Source organism: Gallus gallus, chromosome 3 (genome assembly GCF_016699485.2).
Source record: "Gallus gallus isolate bGalGal1 chromosome 3, bGalGal1.mat.broiler.GRCg7b, whole genome shotgun sequence".
Classification (NCBI taxonomy): Eukaryota; Metazoa; Chordata; class Aves; order Galliformes; family Phasianidae; genus Gallus; species Gallus gallus.
This window is the reverse complement of record NC_052534.1, coordinates 26,977,527-26,998,411: the sequence shown is the minus strand read 5'-3', so window position 1 is coordinate 26,998,411 and position 20,885 is coordinate 26,977,527. Positions and strand designations below refer to the sequence as shown.

Genomic DNA, 20,885 nt, shown 5'->3' with positions numbered 1-20,885 from the left:
AGAGCACCATATGATGAAAATTGAAGCAATTCTTCAGAAAAATACCATTTCCTAATGCAGATGGATAGGTAGGAGTTCAGTCACCAAAATCCTGTTTCTCACAAGCAATTGCAGCCAGTTCCAGCCTTCTTAGCCACTTTTTCAAGGCTTACCTTTTACCAGTGTCTCTGGCTATTTCAGTTAACAAGTAAAGCTTCCTCCTGATTCTTTGCTTTTTCCCTCAAAAACAAACAAACAACAAAAAAAAGCAAAAAAACAACAAAAATTGTTATGCACAGATGTTGATGGGATATTGGTGTCTCTTTTTGTTTCTTGCAGCTTGGTATTCAAAGGCTGGTGGAGTCTGGCAGATATGACACTCATGACAATTTCACAGTGGTCATCCAGACTTCCTTCCAAAATCCCAAGATTCCTCTTGATCAGGTATGGTATAAAGAGACTTCTGAATACAAAGAACTAAGTGCAGGCACCCAGCCTTTAGAGACAGTACGCACAATTATTTCAGCTTGTCGTGTGCTTTTCTTACTAGAACTTGTTGCCTTTTGGCCCAGTAGATTAGATTATCAGTTCTTTGTTTTACATATTGTGCTGTCAATATAAGTTGCCGTTTTGGAAAAGGAATCAAAAGCTGAGTTAAGAGGTTGGTTTGTGTGTGTTCTCAAGTTATGCAAATATTTTTCTTTCCCAAAATACAACATGATTAATAAAATACAGAGATATTAAGTTACAATTCTTAAAGCAACCTTGCTGTGTTACTCACTGGAGACAGCTCTTCATGTCCCTTAACTTCACTTTCTGTCTGAATCTGTAGAATAAGTTTACGTACAGACTAGAGGTGGTAGTCGATCTTTCCTATTATTGGCAACTATATTTCAGCTCTTTGAGTAACCTCCCAGCAAACTATGAATCTGGGAAGTGACCCAAACCTTCTCTGAAACTGAAACTCCGCTTGCTAATTTTTAGATACAACTGTACTTCCTTATCTCACCTGGAACAAAATACAGATGGGGCAAAATGTTGAATAAGGATTGCAGTGGTATTATCAAACCAGTGTGATCCTGAAAATGCCAGCAAAAGCTAGTGACAATTTTGAAAAATTAATTTACTGCTCCAGACAAAGCTCTTACATTTGGAAAACTGGTTGAAAACTTCACAGGGAAAGGGGAAGGAAAAACAGGCTTTAATTTTTGATGAAGCTGGCTCCTGCGAAAAGCCATCCTCAGGGGCTTTGGCACTAAAGTGAGAAACACAGAAGTAAATGTAGAAGGAGAAAATACTTCTGAACATTTTTTATAGTCTCACAAGCATTAATTCAGATTTTAAGAAGGTTCAGGGTGGTGTTTTTTCTTATCTCACACAAAATTCAGAAGTTTCTGAACTAAAAACTCTGCCTCTTAACGTGGCAAAAGATCTAATATAGATTCAAATTTTGGTAGTAGCTTGCCCAAACACACTGAATCAAAACCTGGCCAAGTTTTGAGGAAAGACTGTGATGACCAAAAAGACTTTATTTAAATGTCCAAACTTCTCCTTAAGATGCTCCAGTATCTGTATTAAAGTACAGGGGTGGTCATAAAGGAGTTTTTATTGGTATACGTGGTCAGTTTGGCAGCCTTCCCTTGGACACTTCTTGCTTTTCGCTCCTCTCAAACTCATAGAATTAACACAACTGTGAGAAGACTGGTGGATTCCTTCCTATTCCTTCTGGTACAGCATCCATAAAATACTCATTCACATGTAAGGATACTGCAGAGCAAAATGGTGACTGGGTAGCCAGATCTGGTGATGTGCTCATGAGGGAACCCACCTTTATCACAGAACCTAGAGAGAGACTAGGGATCAAACTCAAAACTATGGTTATGCTTCTTCCTCGTGGATCTGATATTGGATGTGCATAAGCATTTCTAGTTAAGCATTTCTGGTAGCTAGTGGGCCTGCCAAAGCATGCTGTTTATCTCCAGCTACTAATGAGGCTTTCTCCTTTGGAGTGGCAAGGGCAAGTAGAATGCATCTTCTGTTACTGATTCTGATCCATCCTCAGCAATCCACAGTTGGAGCTTGGTGAATTCTTCTGCACTTAAATGTCCCTTATGCTTTCATTTGTAGGATGGGCATCCTGATATCTCCTACTTTGCACCTGACTGCTTCCATCCAAGCCAGAAGGGCCATTCTCAGCTTGCCAAGGCTCTCTGGAATGCTATGGTAAGGTGACAAGCTCTGCTCCCAGTACAATCTTTAGCTTGACCTGACTATCATTACAATTTTGTAAAAAACGTTGCAATGAGGACCTGGGTAAGTCTAACTTGCTAATGGGGCCCCAGTGCTTGCTCGCTCTTTCCCAGTCAGATACTCCCACATTTCTGGCTGCTCTCAACCTAGAAGCTCTAACTTCTCAGAGGCTGCAGGGAAGGGAGAGGTGCTGTCAGCGCACGATTTGTCATTCCTGATTTCACCTTAGCAGCTTGAAATCCATTTCACCCATTGTCATGAAAGTCAGGACACTACTTAATAGGGATCTTAAATGAAAAACTACCAAATAAAGAATCGTTCACAGTGTATGTCAATTCAAAATGGATTACTTAGAAGTGTCTTAAATCCTTGTATTGTGAGTGTATCACTCAGAATTAAAGTAGTTTTAATTCAAATTAACTTTACTACCTTTGGAAACAAATCAAATCTAGCAACAATGAGTTGTTACTGGTTGCTCAGGCAATCCCATTTAGTTAGTGTTGAGTGCAGTAGGAGTATTAGCACTACAGTCAGAAGCAGTATCTCAGATTCTGGATGTTATCTTCTATGTGCTTCCAGGTAATGTCTTAGCAGCTAACATGATTGTCTGCAGTCATCAAGTAGTACCTCTATTTAAATTTTGTTTAGTCTTCTGCACATAAACAGTCTTTTGTTGGAGACGCCATCATGCAGCTTAGCATTAAGAACAGAGGGATTCTTAGCATCTTCTCTTTTATGCAAGAGAACAGAGTTTACAAGCTTGCCTCCTGGCAAAATTCCAAGGAACTTCATGTGCCTGCCAAAATCCTCCTGGAGTTTAAGCTGATCCAGCATAGCTTTCCACTTCCCATTTTAAACTTCTTTCTAGAGCTGCTGTTTTGTTACGCAGTTGCCATGTTCCTTCTGAGTAGCATTTTGGCCTTGGGTAAATCAAGGTCAGTAAATGCGAGCAGTTTTTTTTTTTTTTAAATCTAAAAGTGGTGTTTAAATTCCTTTGATGAGAATTGTTACACAAATGTAAGATGAACTGAGACGGCTACAATGGTGTGGGGTTTTTTTGTTTTGTTTTGCTTTCCTTCCTAGTTGCAGCCTGTAGGCCAGAAATCTGACTCATTTGACTTCACTGCTGACATTGTCCTCAGCTGCCCGACTCAGGTAAATATCCCCATGTTGTGAAAGCTGGATACCAGGCAGCTGTATATGCCTGTGCTCCCCACAGAGGGCAGGGATTTTGTATGTCTGGGATGAGTTTGCTGAAGACTTTCCTTCTCTGCTGACCTCTGAATGAGCATACTTTCTCGCTATACCTGCTCTGGTATCCCGTTACTGTGCGGTGAATACTGACAGACAGTGTGCTGATTTGTGTGTTTTAAGTTGTAGCAGAAAAAATATATTTTTGAAGTACATAGGCAGCTCAACAGCAAATGGCATATTCTGAATTAACTTTCCCATTAGAATTAATGTGAGTTTCAGGCACTGTTGTGGCTCTGAAAATCCCAGTATCTGTTATACCTTTAATTAGCGGAAGGCTGATTTTGCTGACCTGGCCACTAACAGGGATACTTTAGGCTCTTTGGATACTTCTGCCTTCAAAAAACAAGCTGCTGAACTTATGGTACAGTTGTTAGATATCAGCGTGTGGAAATGACCCCTGCAGTCAGCAGTAAATGAACCACTTTATTCAGCAGTTTCAACGAGGAGACCAAAGAACTGAACAGAGTGGGGATCTGATTTGTACAGTAAGGTCTGGAGACAGTCATTCAAGACAGAAAGAACAATTTTGTCTATATTGCATCCATCCTGTTAGACAGGGAAGATCTGTTGGGTTGTTAATCAGCATGTTTCAAAAATCATTAGACTTAGTTAAATTGATCCTACTTCATCTTGCCCAGTAATTTTTTTCAGGCAGCTTAAGTTAACCTAGCAATTTATTCAGTGCCACATAACGTGGATTTTTATACTTCTTTCTGTTAGTCCATCCCTACTCAAAGATGAAATTGGACACTCACAAATTCCACTTATTGTTCTTACTGTTACTGAGTAAGGTTTTAGACTCTTACTCTGGATGTGATTCCATGGAAATATCAGGTGAGACAGACTGCAAAGGCCCAAAAAGCCAAGGAAAACTATTTGCATCAAGGCAACTTAGAGTAGGATAAAACCCTGGAAATAAAAGATGAGAGGGTATTTTAGTCGATCAAATATGCTTTCTGATTTAGTGCTTTGTTAGACCTCTTTGTGAAGGGAATTGCTCTGGAATTGCTCTTACTTGAGATAACTACATATCCCTGCAAAGATTTTTAGCCTATATGATGTGCCTATCTTCCTTAATGCATGTTGCATTAGTAGGGAACAAAAATTACAGTGCAATGTATACAGCCTCTCTTGAAGGAAGAAGTGATTCATACAGTAGTCAGTCTTTTATTACTCTCTGCTGACACAAGGAGATATGTCCAGGTTTCTCCAGACTTTACAACAATGTCTTCTAAAGGGACTAAACAGCTAATAAAGTCTAAGTAATTTGTGGAAGGCTTAGGAGAGGAGAATGTTAAACTGCTAACCAGGATCTGACATATATATCATTTTTACCATAGGAGACTAAAGAGGAAATACTACTTCTGAATTTTAAGATACGGAAAACAGTTTTGAAATCCAGACCCTCATTTTGCTGCTTAGACAACTACATCTATGTACATCATGTCTTGACATCACTTGCTATAGTGCTTATTGCCTAATTTCTCTAACTTTTTAAATTGTTCCTTGTCACAGAACAACTCCTTCCTGAGTACAAATAAAAATAGCAACAACGCGAATCCTCCTGTGCTTCCCACCAGTGAGCCAACAGAGGTAACTGTTGCTTCTTTTGCTGCATTTTAGACAAGCTGTGCAAAATTGTCCCTGTTTTGCTGCCCGCACGTCCTTCTGAGTTTATAAATGTGATAACGTATCACCAATTTTCAGACAGAAAAGTCTATCCTGCATTGCTTTGTTTCCCGTGTAAAAAAAAAATGTTAAACACTTCTTGTCCTAAAAGTCAGACAAAATGAATTGTATCAGGTGCAATTGTATTAAAGCTCTTTTCTACAGGAACTCACCTGGAGTGCATCCTTAACTTGTATTGCAAGTACCTCACAATGAGGGAAGAGAATTTAGGATGCTGAATCCCCAGATGATCTAAGGAAGGTTTATATGTTCTTGAGCCACTGTACTTCCATGTCCTCAGGTAGATTTAACCTGCAGAGGGCAGTCATATTTATTTATTGCATATATGCTGCCAGCTGCACAGGATGTGATGGAGATCTGTTCTCAAAGGGATTTGCTTTTCAATATGAATCAGCAGATACCATAGCAAACTACACATTAAGCAAACTTTGTGTTGGACTTGAAGAAATGGGGCAGAAACATGCTCTTGACAAATGGCTGCAGGCATGCGAGGAATGATCAGCTTTGGTAATGTAGCTATGATTAGAGACAGCAGTCAAAGTCGGCCTTGTAGTTGGACATACTGGGGGGTCCCTGTGCCTGTCTAAATTATGAAAATCTCCCTGTGCCTTGGGGGTTACAAAGAGAAACAGCTAATATTGTTTCAGCAAGCCATAGTTTGCAATGTTGAATGGGATTTTTAATCTGTAGAGCTAGTTATACTCTTAATGGTAATTGTTGTACTTACTGAATCTCAACTGCAGTAAGTTCTGAAGTGATAAAGTGAAGGAAAGAAATAGCACAGAGAGTATATGAGCAGCTTCCTGTTTCACCTGAAAATAAGCCCAGCTTTCTTTTGTAGCTTCTGGAGGCAGCCTTTAACTAGATGGTTGATAGTAAAGCTTATTACACTGCTATATAGGAGAACAGACAAACTTGTCTCAATATTAAAATACTAACCATACTTTTTGAAGATCACTGGCCTATGTTTATTTATTCTCTGGAGGATAGGATTGTGCACTCATAGTGATAATTCAGCTTGGAAGGGAACCTCAGGGCAACCTCCTGCTCCAAGTAAGGTCAGGTCTGAGATCAGCATAAGCAGATATCATTACAACAATTACAGATTTTCAAGCATGAAGATGCCACCTCCTAGGTCATGGATGAAATCTCCAGACTGTAGAAAGGGCAAAGAAGTATCAATTTATGGAACTTTGTCACAAATAGGTTTTTCTAGATTATATGTCTTGACTTTGGCAAAATGGTATATTTTGGCTAGAAAATTTCACCAGAAATAATTTAATGTTTGGACAGCATTCCACAAAGAGGAGGAAGGACTCTGATCTTAAACGTCTCATCTAACTTTCATGATTCTATGACTGTTGAGCTACATAGGCACCAAACTAGGATCTATTTTCAAATTTGGTCTTGTTCTTCACCGTACAATTAAACCATATATGTTCTCCATGTTGTCTTCTAACTGAAAGGTGACCAGTTGTATAAACTGTCATTTCAGAACTGGGGCAGTGACCTGTCATGTTCTGAAAAGACTCCATCCAGTCGTGTCCCAACATCAGGTGAGAATGGACTCATCAGCTAAAATCCTGAACAGGAAAGATACCACCCTGTGTTTTTAAAACAGTCTTGAAACTGCAAATTCTAGATAGAATGAAAGCAATAAAAACTGATATATTTAACTGCAAAATAGGAAAATCCATCCTCCCACAGACAGCAAGTTCTACAGTGCAGCAGGTGGATAAATGCAATCCCATTTGCCATATACATATATCATATATAGTAATGTGGCAGATTAACGTTGTCTAGGTAGGTTATTTGCTCAGCAAGTTTGACCTACCTTGCCTTATCAGTAGTATAGTAGCAGTCTTCTGCCTAACTGGAAGGCATCGTGGGCAGATTGCTAATGGGAAGTATTGATCTATGACCCAAACCTTAAAAATAAACCCTGAACATATCTAATCCATTTTCCTTTTTTTTTTTTTCTTTCCTAAGGTGACACTTGAATAGTTGTTTAAGGTTCATTTATTTCCTTGCTGGTTGAGTGCACTGTTGCAAACAAATGGCAAGAAGTTATATATTTTGTCTGGCAGGCATATAGAACTTGAAGTTCATTCTCTTTAAAAGTCTGTAGAAATAACATCAGGTTGAAACAAAAGACTTGGACCTTCATTCTGGTAAATAGCATTTTATGTCAGTTATCAATTACTATGTTTTTTATTATTCCTACTCCTTTTTAGTACATGAGCTACAGCCTTCTGACATCAAAGTCATTGGAGCACTGGGAGATTCCTTGACTGTAAGTACTGCTATATTTCCAGGTTTAGAATGAGAAGAGTAAGTGTTGATTTCTACCTCTATGTGGTTATGTCAGTCATCATCAGATAGAAAGCAAACTGTTTTGTCTGGCAAAGAAAAACTCATTTACTTGTATCCCTTTGCAGAGAAATAGCCTAAAGGGATACGAGTGACACTGGCACTGACAATTGAGTAATCTAGCAATGAATAATTCAGGCCAGAACAGAAATTGGATCACATTCTCTATTGCACGCAATTTATTCAAGTGTTTTAGGAAAGGGAAATGTCTCCCTTATAGTAACAGTATTTTCTGACATAAGAAAAATCAATTGCCATTTTACATACAGTGAGAGTTCTGGGTGAAATTTCCTAGAGAAGTAACTGCTTGCAGACCAAAGTGTTTCTCACTTGAGATAATTCTGACACTTCAGTGTATCAGAAGTTTGCTCTCATGCTGTTTCTTGGGTTAATTTTAATTTTTAGTTAAAACTATGATGTATTTCATGTACCAAGAAATGCAAACTGAAAAGAGTAGTCTCAGAAAAGAAGGGCCCAAGAAAAGACTAACAGGGAGTATTGCCGATCTGTGCTGAAGTTTTCTGAGAAAGAGTTCCAGAATTGCACAGCACCACAGAATTGTTCTGACATGGAATGAAGGCAGATATTGGTGTCAACATGAATTTTAACTCCTGAGCTACATCTGTGCTCATTCTAGCAGCTTCAGTTCCTGCAGAGTTCAGAGGGAGTTGAATGGAGTACAGCTCTCAAATGATCAGGCTTATTGACAGGCAGGTGTGCATGTATGTCTTCACCTCCTCATTAGCTCTGAAAACAGATTTCGCTTGACCTGAAGTAATCCTGGCTTCCCTCCTACTGAGCTCTGAGCTTTTCTTAGAAGACCTCATTAATGACCCTGCAAACCTCCCTCCTATCCACTGCCAGCACTTAAAATTGCTTGATTTCCTCCTCTAATGGCACACATCTCTTCTTTTTGAAATTTTCATTTTTAGTACATGAGAATTCTCAGAGATTCCTAATCCAAGGGGCCAGACTCTGCTCCTTGAGGTTTTTGTCCCAGCAGCAGAGCAAGGCAGTTTTACATATTGCCATTAGTCCTGCAGTTGTTCTTCATTGCCATTGCCATAGCAAGGCATGGCTGGATGGGATGTAGTGTTGGTTGAGAAGCATGGAGAGAAAGAGAATATTTCTCACACATGCAAACACATACACACATAAATAAAATCTTGGTATAGCCAGCAGCAACGCATGCTTCATCCCCGGTACAGAGGGCCTGTAGCAAATATCTGTCTTGGTTCCCTAACGCATTGATTTTCCTCCTGGTATTTCCTACAAGAGCCCTGAATGCAGTCAGTATTGATGGCTGTGTTGATAACGTGATGTTGTGGCTTAACCCAGGAAGGGAGCTAAATACCACAAAAGCCACTTGCTCATTTTCCTCTAGGGCTATGGGGGAGAGAATTGAAAACGGTATATGAGAATTTGTCTGTTAAGGACAGTTTAATAAGAAATGAAGGAGAAGAAAAAACAACAACAACAACAAAAAAAAACCAAACAAAACCAACCGAGTGATTGGTGTACAACGCAATTACTCACCAGTCCCCAGGTGATGCTCAGTCAGTCCCCAAGCGGCAGCAGTGCCACCCCAAGCAAATCCCCTCACGTTTTATGGCATAGTGCCATGTGGTATGGAACATCCCTTGGGCCAGTGTGGGCCAGCTGCCCTGGCTGTACTCCTCCCAGCTCCCTGTGCACTCCCAGCTCCTCAATGGTGGTGCCACACAAGGAGCAGAAAAGGTCCTGACTATGCAAGCACTGCTCTGCAACGATGAAAGCATCAGTGTTTTATCAGCGCTATTTTCGTCCTAAAATACAGAACCATACCAGCTACTATGGAGAGGAAGAACTCTTTATCAGCCAAAACCAGGACACATAGCTTTTTGAATAGCACAAAATGAAGTGAAACCATTAATAAACTAAAAAGCTGCAGAATAACCCATTTTCATTATTGCTGTCATGAAAGTGAGTCAAGCTGCTGACCTTGCTAGAAGTTTTTGAAAAATAAAATAATAAAAGCATTCTATCCCTGTCCTGTGAACACTCAAATCCATCACCGTGTTCTTTGCTCCAAAGACTTTCCTCTGCAGGAAGACTGTTCTCAGTCCAGATGCAGTTGGAGATTAATGAAACATTGGGCAGTTTAGTCACGTCGCTGGCTGGAATGCGTCTGTCCAACCTCTCAGCCACAGCGTGTGCTGAAAGCAATAGATATGCCAACACGTTTATCTGTATTGGCAAAAATAAAAATCCTGCCTACACCTCACGAAGTCTGTGTGTTAGACTGCCGGATTGGGTCCAACAGAGAAAAGTGGATTTTGCACCAAAGATTTGTTTTCTTGGCAGTTTAAAAAACAGCCCCTCTACTGATTTATTCACAGCTAAAATTGTCTGGGAATTTTTCAGCTGTGTTTTTCCCTCCATTACCAAGCCTCTCAACATCAGCTTTCTTCAGGACATGACAGAATGAAGCAGTTTCCATCAGAAAAATCCAGACAAATACAGAGCTATAGCTTGTAATCTGGTTCCCCTTGCTTTTATTAGAGCTGTAGTTCTAAGGCCATATGTAGTTCCCAAGACCTTACAGTCTTATGCCCGCTGCTCAGACTGTGTTTCCTATGCTCCAAGGTCTGCTGTTTAGATGAGCTGCCTTCATGCATGAAGATAAGGCTGTGAATTTGAAGCATGGGAGATATAGGACTACCCAGAGGCCAGTGTGTGCTACTGAATAAGGACAAGGAATGCTTATGCTGTTAAGGAGATGCTGGAAAAGCTTGGCTGGATTCAAAATAACATCACCAAAGTTCTTCAGCACTTTCACATTTTCTGTTCTACCTAAACCTACAGCACCCTATTCTAGTATTTTATAAGTTATTCTTTTCATCCTTTTCAGACTGCAGCAGGAGCCTGCACAACTGACCCACAAGTGGACTGGAGGGGATGTTCCTGGAGGTAAACATGCTCAGTTTTCTCTCTGGTATTTTCATCCATAGACACAGTTGAAAATGTGGGTCACCTGGTTGTGTAGTTATATCCTACGAAGAGGATGGGAATGAGGTATGTCAGACAAAGGGGTGTACTGCCACAGGTGTGGTAGCTAAATTCTGCTCCTGTCAAGCAAACTTCTCTCTGCAGAGAGTAAATATGGGGGCAGGATGCTGAGATTGAGTATTGCTGGGTAAAGGCTTGAGAGAGTCGGAGTTGGAAGAGAAAGGGAGTGATTTTTGTGGTGCTGAGCTTTTGTTTGTTTTTCAAAAGAGAACTGACTGCTACCAGCAGGGTTCTGTGCCTCAGTCTATTGCTGCCGTTGTGATAATCGAAAGCAGCATTTAATGCTGGAGAATCTATGTGAGTGCCGATTAGCATGAACGTGGTCAGAGCACCACGTGCATATTCAGTGAAGATGTCCCAAATAGATTTGCAATTACAAAGCAACCAATGGCAATATATGCTAGAGTGGATGTGAATTTCAATGTCTGTGTTAGAGTGGAAGAAAACTGCTTGCTTTGTACAGGCAGAAGAACGAATGGTATATATGATAAGCATGTGCATGTATACACTCCTTTCTTCATTTGTCTTTTCTCCACTCTGTGCTTCCCCCATGTCAGGGCCTGACAGAGGTGGTGTAAGGGAACACTGTCTATACACATAGACATTATTTGAATGCTAGTGATACAAGTTGTAGTGATACTGTTAAGCTTGCTAATGCTCACTGATGGATAGCCCTGTAGTTTGTTTAGAAAACAGGAAGAATCTGTGCCCTTGTACCAAGTAGATAACGATGATAAACTGAACTCCTCGTACCAAGTAGATAAGGAAGTTCTGCTTGAATCAGCTAATTTTGTGAAAACAAGTATTGTGTGATCAAGGCAAGGAGATAACTGAGCATGTGTGAAGACCGTGTTCAAACAGCAAACACAGTGAGGAAGAGTACTGACTTCATCCACAGGGTCTCAGAACCACCACCATAAGAAGAGTGTGTGTAACCCTATGTTAATGATTTTGGGGGAAGTACTGTACCAGCTATGCACAATTAGATGGAAAGATCCACTTGTGCCTCCAGCACTGAGAATAAAGAATGCCTGCTTTCCAATACCCCAGCTTGAGTCTTGGAGAATTCCATGATCAACCAATTTATGATAACAGTAGAGGCAGAGGCTTTTTTCATTATCAACACTGCAAAATCCCAGAAAGGTGGATAATGAACATTTAATGTAGCCTCTCTTCTATGTATAAATGCACACAAATGTATTTTCAGCAGGGTCACATGCCTTCTGACAGTGGGCATCCCAGCATGTTCATATAAAAAAAAAAGATTCTTCCTGTGTGCTCCATTCCTAGTTTATAGGCATAGTTTCTATCCTAGCTGAAATCCTGCTTGATTTAATCTGAAATCTCCTTTCAGTACCTTTCCTGAATTCTTACTTGTCTTGTGCTTTTACATTCCTGGTTCACTCTGAGGTGAGTATACCTTTCTGGGCTGCAGCAGCAATGAATGTTGACAATAAGAGGGTTGCAGAGCTATTGCTACTCAGTAATTCTGTGCTTTCCCTTCGTAGTATTGGAGGTGACGGCACCCTGGAGACCCAAACCACTTTACCCAGTGAGTATCCTGAAAAAACAGCGTGAGTAAGAGGGAAAGCACATTGTTAGTCTGAAAGCAGTCCAAGTAGATGTTCAAAAACATCTGGAAATGATCACGCTTTCCTCGCGAACGGTGGGCATCCCCATCTGTTGTGAATGGGAGCAGCTCATTTGACTCACGGCTGAAACCCAGACTGACCTTCCTAGCTGTAAAGCTAATTCAGCCCCTCCACGTTACAGGATCTGCATGTGGCCAATGCATCCTTCTGACAGAAATTATGAGGAGTAAATGTACTGTAGGTGGCAGGACTCCGTGGCAGATCTGTTCCTTCTTCATTTCATTGTGTTTTCCAGTCCCCAACGGTAGTGCTCAATGGCTGTGGGCAAATGAAGGCTTGTGAAACAATTAGCTGTCCATTTAGAAAAGATCGTTGGCAAGGTTATGATTTCCTGTTGGTTTCTCTCAATGCTTTCAAGCTGCTACATTGCACTCAAAAAATCTAAAAATACTATACGTCTCTTGTCTTAGCATTCTGTGTAACCGGGCCCTGCAGTTGCCATAGAAACCACTAAGTGGTCAGTGTGACCATAAATTAGAGAGGAATTGGTTCGCAGTGGTTCATGTATTTGTATGTGATCCACGCTGAGGAGCAGTTTGACAATACCTGATGCTGTTGGTAACAAAAACTGATATGCTTTGTCTTGTACTGCGAACACTGTGCTTAAGGAAAAATAGAAACTACATTTCATTATGCATGCAGCATTGTAAGTGAGACTTTATAAAGAGGTTTCAGACAGCACTAAGGGCACAGTAACAAAAGCATGTTTCGGGCATTGTGCTCTGCTGCTGAGGGTTTCACTGAAGCCTATAAACATGAATAGCATTCACTTTCCTGCTATAAATATTATCTTAATGGGTAGATGGGGGACTGGGAGATAGAGGGTTGTCTTTGGAGCATCTGCTCCTGGTACATGAAGGGAAGTAACCACACTTACTCTGGCATTCATTGTCAATAACAGCGAGTTCCCTGGGACCCAGGTGTCATCAGGGCCACCAGGCCCTTGTCCTTGAGGCCAGGAGAAATACTCATAGTACTGTCATACTGATGTCTCCAAAGCAGGTGTGTCTGCTGCCAGTTGTACCACGGGTGGTTAAACATCGTGTCTTCTCTTTTTAAGATATCTTGAAAAAATTCAGCCCAAACCTCTTTGGTTTCTCCACTGGCAGTAGTAAGGAGGCAGCTGGATTCAATGTTGCGGAGAGAGGTGCGACTTCAGGGTAAGTGCGACTGAAGCCAAGAGCAGGCAAAGGGGTAGGAAAGAACTGATGCACTGACGGGTTGTCTTTGGGCTGCGTGTTAAGGCTGAGCTAATACCAATGATCTACACGTAACGTGCTCGTTTCTGTGGTCTGATTTCTGATTATATTTTTTTAAAGACAGTATTTTATGATTTAATTTTATTCTTTTTCTAAGTTAGAGACAGAAATAGAAACATAAATAAGGCATTTGCTCAGATACCCTGTGCAGAAGACGGATGTGAATAAAGGAGGTTTCTATCAGTACCTTTTTTTGCTCAGCCTTCACTTTGCAGCTTCCTCATTCACTTTCAGTCTGTAATGAGAAAAAGCTGATGACCCTCTCAGTTATTTCTTGATTTCTGGGAAACGTGCCTCCAACTAGCAAATAGAAACTCACTGTCACCTAATTGCACTAAAAGCTTTCCTCATTTGCAGTGTAAAGAAAATGAACCGAGTGAGCATCTGGAAAAAAAATCCATTTTCCTCTTGGAGGAAAACACCACTAGTCTGTCAGGAACAAAAATGTATGAGTTTGTATTGCATAAGCTGTGCTCGCTCTATGGATACTCATGGAATTTGTTTCCAGGCCTTTGTGACCCCTTTAACAGTCATCAGATTTTCTGCAAAAGTATTTCGGGGTAGCCAGCAAAGCCTGTGTAGCTACTGTTCTGTGAGTGACCTGAGCTCAGTGTGATTCTGGGAGTGCAAATAAATGTGGCTGTGTTTGTGTAGCTGCTGGCAAAATGCAGGACTGATTAGCTCAAGCGCAACCTCATCTCAGTATATCAGGAGCTCAAGTCTCCAGCTGGTGTCCCAGCACGGTTTGTGCTTTGCTCTATGGATGTTGCATCCTGCACAGATCTGAGCTCCAGCCCAGTGGTTCCACAGTGTAAGCAGTATTCTCCAGGCAAGCTGTAGGAATTGAAGGCCAGATCAGGAATGCTGGTTAGGTGCCCAGCTTCTGTGTAAACATTACTAGATTTCAAAAGGAATTATGCAGCTAAATATCTCTGTACATCTGGGCATTAGTGTTTTTTCTCCAAATAAAATGCACTTAAGCCTACTCTGAGATGGGAAGAATCCATCCCAGTTGACTGCCACTTGGCAGCTGTCCTAGCTGAAACGCTTTTGGATCAGATTGTTTGTGCAACTGCTGCTGCTCTGGTCTTCCTTCTGAGGCATCACTTTCTCTGTGTAGGTTTCTGCCACTCCTAGCATTCCCTGAAATGAGGAGTGTGAGAGAAAATGGTGATGAGCTTTCAGAGCACACATCTAAAATCCTTCTGTCCTCTTCCTACAGCAATATGCCAACCCAAGCACGTGAACTGGTGGAGCTAATGAGGAGCAGCTCGGTAAGTGGATTGCTCCTAAGAAACAAAGCAGGGACTTCAGATTGCACCTCAGTGCTCCCATGATGCCAGTTCATGGGACAACTGAATAGAGTTCTTTACTGATAAGGGAATAGTCAGTATCCTTATCTCTGCTGTGTTTTCCAAGATAAGCAACTAAGGAACAGTCGCTATCATCAAGAGATTAAAAGTTACCTATGCAAATCCACCCAGGTAGTGTGCAAACACAAAGGGCAGAAGCTGATGCATCTGAGGGTTGTGAGAATGGTAGTGGGGAGGAGGAGGAGGAGATCTGGAGGCTCCAGGGAAATCGTAGGGCTGTGAGTGAGCAGCAGCATTCAAAGTGGAACTCGTAAAGGCCAAGCACAAAGTCTCTGGAGCAGGGGCCTGGTAAGCAACATCAGTCATGCTCTTTGCTCTGAGTATGGGTCTGGGGAATGGCAATACTGGGAAAGGGGGCATGAAATCCTCCCAGGAGATTAGGCCCCCTGAAAAAGACATATGAACCACTGGTGGCCAAAGCTCTCATGGTGGAGTGAATCCCTGCCACATCTCAAGCCTTTAGGGAACTGGTCAGGGATCCAGTACTGTGGACCAACCCTCTGTTCCTGTTCCACTGGGGGCTGCAGAGGGCTTTTAACACAATGGCCAGTGCTGAAGTTTGGGGTGTGGGGGGAAACGGGAAAAACAGGCTGTCCTGCCCCAAGTGTGGTCTGGATTTGTTGTGGTGGTGACCGTCAGTGTGATTTGTTGCTTCATAGACATCCAGTCAGGGAATAAGAGAGCCTGGTGCTCCTTGGCTCGGACTGAATGGGAAAGAAAGGTACTGAATAAGCAGGATTTGTCAAAGCACACATCCCCGTGTGCCAGCACTCCTGATGGATGCTGCACGCTCACCGCTCTGTCAGTTACTCTGCGCTACCGAATGTTTGGCAGTGAAGGGAGCTGCCGCGGCTCTTCAGTGAAGTACTACATGGCTCGAGATCTGTTTTATCCACTGCTATTTATGCATCTTTAAAAAGAGGGGGAAAATCCCTGCCACGCTTTGTGCAACGCTTTCCGAGCAAAGCTTTGCTCGAGGAGGAAAATTCAGACCCGTGGGTGATTCCCAGGCCCTTCCTCTATTTGCGGGATCCTTTCGCAGCTGTTTGTTATGTAAATGCGCCGCTCTAAAAATAGCTGCCTTTGATTCCTTTCTTTGTTCAGAACCTACAAAATGTTTTGCTGAGCTCCAGCTCTCAGCAGCGCCTATTGTCAGCGCGGTGACGTGGCTGCTGCAGCTGCCCTTGTATGAGCTCGGTGAAGTCACCGGCCTCCCGGACTCTGCTATTTTAATCTGGTCCCTGGGGTGCCTCTCTCCCTGCCTGCCCGTGGGGCAATGCCTGCCCAGCTGGCAGGGTCCCCAGCAGCACGCTTCCCCGGCTCTCACCAGCCGCTCCAGCAACCCCAGCTCTGTCCCCGCGGTGCCCCAAACCCGGTATCTGTTTCAGCACACCTGCTGGCACGTCTCCGTGCTCAGCTGCCCTGATGGTTCTTGTTTGCTGAAGCGGATTTCCTTATGAAAGCCAAGGTGAGCTGCAGCTAGACTAGCAAACAGTTCTCACGTTCCCTCAGACGGATGCTTTTCTTTGATAGGACAAGGGGGAATGGCTTTAAACCAAAAGAGGGGAAGTTTAGGTTAGATGTTAGGAAGACATTTTTTACTCAGAGGATGGTGAGGCACTGGCACAGCTGCCCAGAGAAGCTGTGGGTTCCCCATCCCTGGAGGTGTCAAGGCCAGGTTGGATGGGGCCCTGGGCAGCCTCAGCTGGAGGGGGGACAGCCCTGCCCACACCAGGGGTTGGAACTGGGTGGGCTGTAAGGTCCCTTCCAACCTAAGCCATTCTATGATTCTGCTGCCTTAACTTATTGTGCCTCTTTTGGGCTACTCTGCTGTGCAATCTGTACCCCCTCTACCTCCCTCTATCCCTGCAAGTGTAAGCAGCAAACACAGAAATCTGTTTATTTTATGTGCCACCAGAAGATTAACTTCAAGGAGGACTGGAAGCTGATCACTATCTTCATTGGAGGCAATGACCTGTGTCAGTACTGCTTGGATAAGGTTTGTATCTCCGAAGCAGGCATGCTTGTTTGGGCACTTGGCAGGAGCCCAGCCCTGGAAATTTAACCTTTCTCTCTCTCCATGAGCCAAAGCTCCTCTTTGTTTAAAAAGCACTTAGGACTACAATTCCTTTCATCTGTGTTGTGTAAGAAAGAAGTACACAGCTTTTAATTTTGAGGCACTGCAGGTCTGGAGTAACGCACAATTTAAGCAGCAGCAATCTGTCCCATACTGAACAGAAGTATAAACCCAAGAGCTCTTCCAGCTTGATTGGACAAAGCACTCAAGAAGTGTGGTGTCTCATGTTTGCTGTTACAGGGGCACAAGTAAACATTTACTCTGGAAAGCATCTCCATGCAGTAATTATTGGAGATGTCTCTTTCTTGCTTCGGAATGACACCGAATGAAGTAACATCAGTTTATGGTGAAAAAAAAGATGTCATATCTAGCTGTCAGTGCTCATCCCCTCTGAAAAGGTTCCCATCGCACAGACTGAAGTCTTGAGCTCTAGCTCATTGAAATAACTGAGGATTATTCTCTCCGTTTTGGTCTATTTCCTTCAAAGGCTGCTGCGTGGAGTCTTCACCCCAGTGGCTAACTCTCTATAACCACAGTCAGGGTTGTTCTGCCTGTGGGTTTTGTTTATTCATCAAGGAAAGATTCTGCCAAGAACTCTTACATACCTCTTGATTTTCTGTAGAGATTAAGTGAATGTGGTAGTGCTCGTGTTCCCATAGCACTATACAACCTGGGTGCGTGTGGCAGTAAACCTCTTGTTCCAAAAATACGTCTGCCATCAGAAGCAGAAAGGAGAATAAGGACTCCATTGTGTGGATGAAACAGTCAAAACTTCTGGGTTTTTGAAAGAAGACTGATCTTATTTTATTTTATTTTAATTATGTAGGAAGCGTATTCAGTGCAAAACTACGTAAAGCACCTCCAGGACACTCTGGATATTTTCTACACGGAGGTAAGCTTTAAAGATACCCTAGCAAACTATGTTCCTGGCAAGCACACTTGTGTTCTTCTCACCTCTGGTAGACTTTCAGTGATTATGTTTCATGCGAGATTATCTTCCAAAGAGCTGAGATCATAATGCAGCACTGAGGAGCAGTCGAACAACTGTGTTAGATAATGCCCTGAGAAAATGTACTGTAGTTTCAGGACGCCTGAGTTTCATGGTGTTTTTGCTGTGGATCAAACATATCACAGCATTACTGCCAGTGCTGATGGCTGAACCAACTCTGCAAAGTTTCATTTGCCCTGGAGAAAGTGGAAATGCCCCAGGGAGCGAAGCAGCATTTCAGCTAGTTTGTATAGCTGCCAGGAATTTTTTGGCTGACATCCACTATATGTCTCCCTCTCTTTATACATTACCTTTGCACATGCTATTGGCTGCAGTCAGTGCGGTTCTGCACTGACTCACTGACCTACGGATGGCACTTCTTTCTCCCTTTGTAGTGGTGTCATGTTCTCTGACTCGGTATGTCTGCTTATTATAATCCCTGCAGCTCCCAAGAGTCTTTATCAACATGGTGGAGATACTCGAGATTTCTGGACTGCGTCAGGTGGCAGCAAGCTCTTCAGAGTGCGTTCTGACAGAAGAGTAAGTGAACGCAACAGATCTTCACCTTTAAAAGCCTTTGTTTTTTGTTTCTGTTTGTTTGTTTGGTCTGATCAATCTAAACTGTTGCTACAGTAGAGATAGTCACATAGACCATTCAAAGCTCCTTTTATTGCTGCCTTTATATGAATGCACTAGTTTACACTGAGTTTCTATTGCTTCTTCCAATACTTCAGCTAAAAGGCATGCACCTGTAGGCTGTGGTCAGTCATTGCCTTCCTTAGCTCTAAGGCAGCATATCACAGCATAAATCACCATGCAGTTACCTTACTACTGACCTTAGTGCCTTTTATGCCTAGCTATTCACTGCTCAGCAGCTCAGGCTGATTTCCCTGATGCTTCTCCATGTTTTCAGTGCTGTGTTACCTATTGCATGGGTTGGGCTGCAGAAAGCAAGACCAGGAGCTGCATTTCCAACCAAATGGAAGAGGCCAAAATCGTAACTCCAAGAAGACTGTGGGACTTGTTTTATGAAGTAGCCATGCCTTCAGAGGAGTCAGTATGGATGTATTTTATGTCCATGCAAAGCGAGTGTAAGGCTCTCTAATCTAGCAGAGAAAGTTATAACAAAGACCATTGGTTGGAAGCTGACGCCTAATGAATTCAAATGAAATAAGGCATGGATTTTTAATTATAGAAGTGATTAACTACTGGAACACACTAGAAAGGATATTAGTGAATCAGTTGTCTTGCTCGATGTTTTCATATTAATTCCTTCTTAGAGAATGCATTTCAGTGAAACACAAGTTACCACTTGATATGAGAGTAAGAGGAGACACGGTAGTCCAAGGAGTCAGATCTCATGAACAGTTTATATTCTTAACTCCTAGACTTCTGAAGCTCTCCCGTATGTCTATATGTATGGTGTTTTTATTCAAAAACATGATATGCTGCTAATGTGTTGCACAAGTACACTTGTGTCTGACATTCAAGACTTGTGAATCCCACAGCTCTTACTGGCTGTGGCAGCTGTTTAGTGAAAATGAAGTCAATAAGAATTTTTTTTTTTCCTGAAGTATCCATGTCTAAGTAAGCAAGGAGGCTCTCCTGCCTGTAAGCTTTGAGCAGCTATTCTGAGCTTCTTGTACCAGACACATTACTGAAGTGCTGCATGGGCTACTCTAGGTTGGCTTTTAATTTCAGTATTTCTTTCATTGAAGGAATCTTTGCCCATGTTTCTTAAACCCCAAAGAAAATTCTTCTGACCTACAAGAAATTAAGAGAGTCAACAGAGATTTTCAGGTAACAATTTGGTTCTGTATCTAGTCATCTTCATTTGTGCTTCTTTCTCATCTCTTCCTTCAATCCCCTTTCTCTCACACAAAACCTCAGAACTGAGAGGAGTGACTGGGGAAACAGCTTGGCTGCAGTTTAATTAAAATCCTGTCCTGCTAGCTGATTAGCAGCAATGCGAGTCTTTCTGCCTTAATGTTTTGAGCTTAGTTCTGAGCTCAGCTAGTTCTGTTTCCCATTGCTGTTTGGACACTTAGAAAGGAGTTGCTGGTGATGGCTGTTTTGCTGATGTACATTCATTATAAATGCAGTGGGTAGCTCACAAGAGTTGATGTGCTACTGCAAGGATAACAAATTAACTTGCATTGGCAGTTTTGTCATCACTCTTAGCAAAGGAAATGAATTAAACTAACCTGATACTCTTCTTTTACCTGAGAGCACACAGCTTACTATGGATCAACTCATTATCTGAGAGTAACTTTTCATAGCCTCCAGCTTAAGATTCACTCAAATTTAACAAGGGCTATAAATAGCCATTGGAACAGAAGATTTTTCCGTCATTAGTTCTGTGGGTGCAGGGATCACTATCAGATCACAGTATGTTCTCCAGTCCTCCTGTTCTTTCTATGGCAGTAAATGTTGTCTGATGGATCTGACAAAGCTCAAAAAATCCATCTTGGAAAACACTCACATAAACTTACCCATGTGGACATTTTTCTTTATTAGGGAAGTGGGACTAGAACTGTTCTGAGATATAGCCAGGACCTTTAGTGTTTATACCCATAAACTGGAAGGTATTAAGAAGATAGTTTTGTTATCTGTATGATAATATGTATGTCTGTAGGCACAGTTTTCAAAGTAGCAGGTGTTTTTCAGTGCTTATATTTTATTTTACTTCCAGCACACCTTTCTGAAGAATTGAGCGTGTCCCAAATGTCTCAAGTTTGTGTTCCCAATCATCTGTCTCTTCTAATAAATTTGGCCTTTTTCCTTTTTCTAATTCTCTGTGCTTTTTTTCTTCTTGTGCTTATGAAACACTGATTTCTGTAAGGTACAAGCCACATTTTTCTGGCCAAAATTAAGCAACTTCACTTTTCCAAATGTCTTGTCTTCTTCACATTTTTCTCATGAAAATCTCTTCCAAATTATTTTCTT

At 41.9% G+C, this 20,885-nt stretch overlaps 1 protein-coding gene across 2 annotated transcripts in view; it reads left to right on the top strand.

Annotated features, from left to right (window-relative positions):
• PLB1 (phospholipase B1) overlaps positions 1–20,885 on the top strand; it is an 80,711-nt gene that overhangs the window by 52,606 nt on the left and 7,220 nt on the right. The window contains exons 41-54 of one of the 2 annotated variants that reach the window (XM_040698194.2): positions 319–423; positions 2,107–2,202; positions 3,313–3,384; positions 4,999–5,076; positions 6,668–6,728; positions 7,407–7,465; positions 10,433–10,491; positions 12,099–12,142; positions 13,303–13,402; positions 14,724–14,775; positions 16,796–16,873; positions 17,778–17,843; positions 18,385–18,479; positions 19,658–19,739. In XM_040698194.2, coding sequence (XP_040554128.1) covers positions 319–423; positions 2,107–2,202; positions 3,313–3,384; positions 4,999–5,076; positions 6,668–6,728; positions 7,407–7,465; positions 10,433–10,491; positions 12,099–12,142; positions 13,303–13,402; positions 14,724–14,775; positions 16,796–16,873; positions 17,778–17,843; positions 18,385–18,479; positions 19,658–19,739 — 1,047 coding nt within the window. Of the gene's footprint in view, positions 1–318; positions 424–2,106; positions 2,203–3,312; positions 3,385–4,998; positions 5,077–6,667; positions 6,729–7,406; positions 7,466–10,432; positions 10,492–12,098; positions 12,143–13,302; positions 13,403–14,723; positions 14,776–16,792; positions 16,874–17,777; positions 17,844–18,384; positions 18,480–19,657; positions 19,740–20,885 lie in introns of both variants that reach the window. The other variant, XM_040698193.2, reaches the window with a different exon arrangement.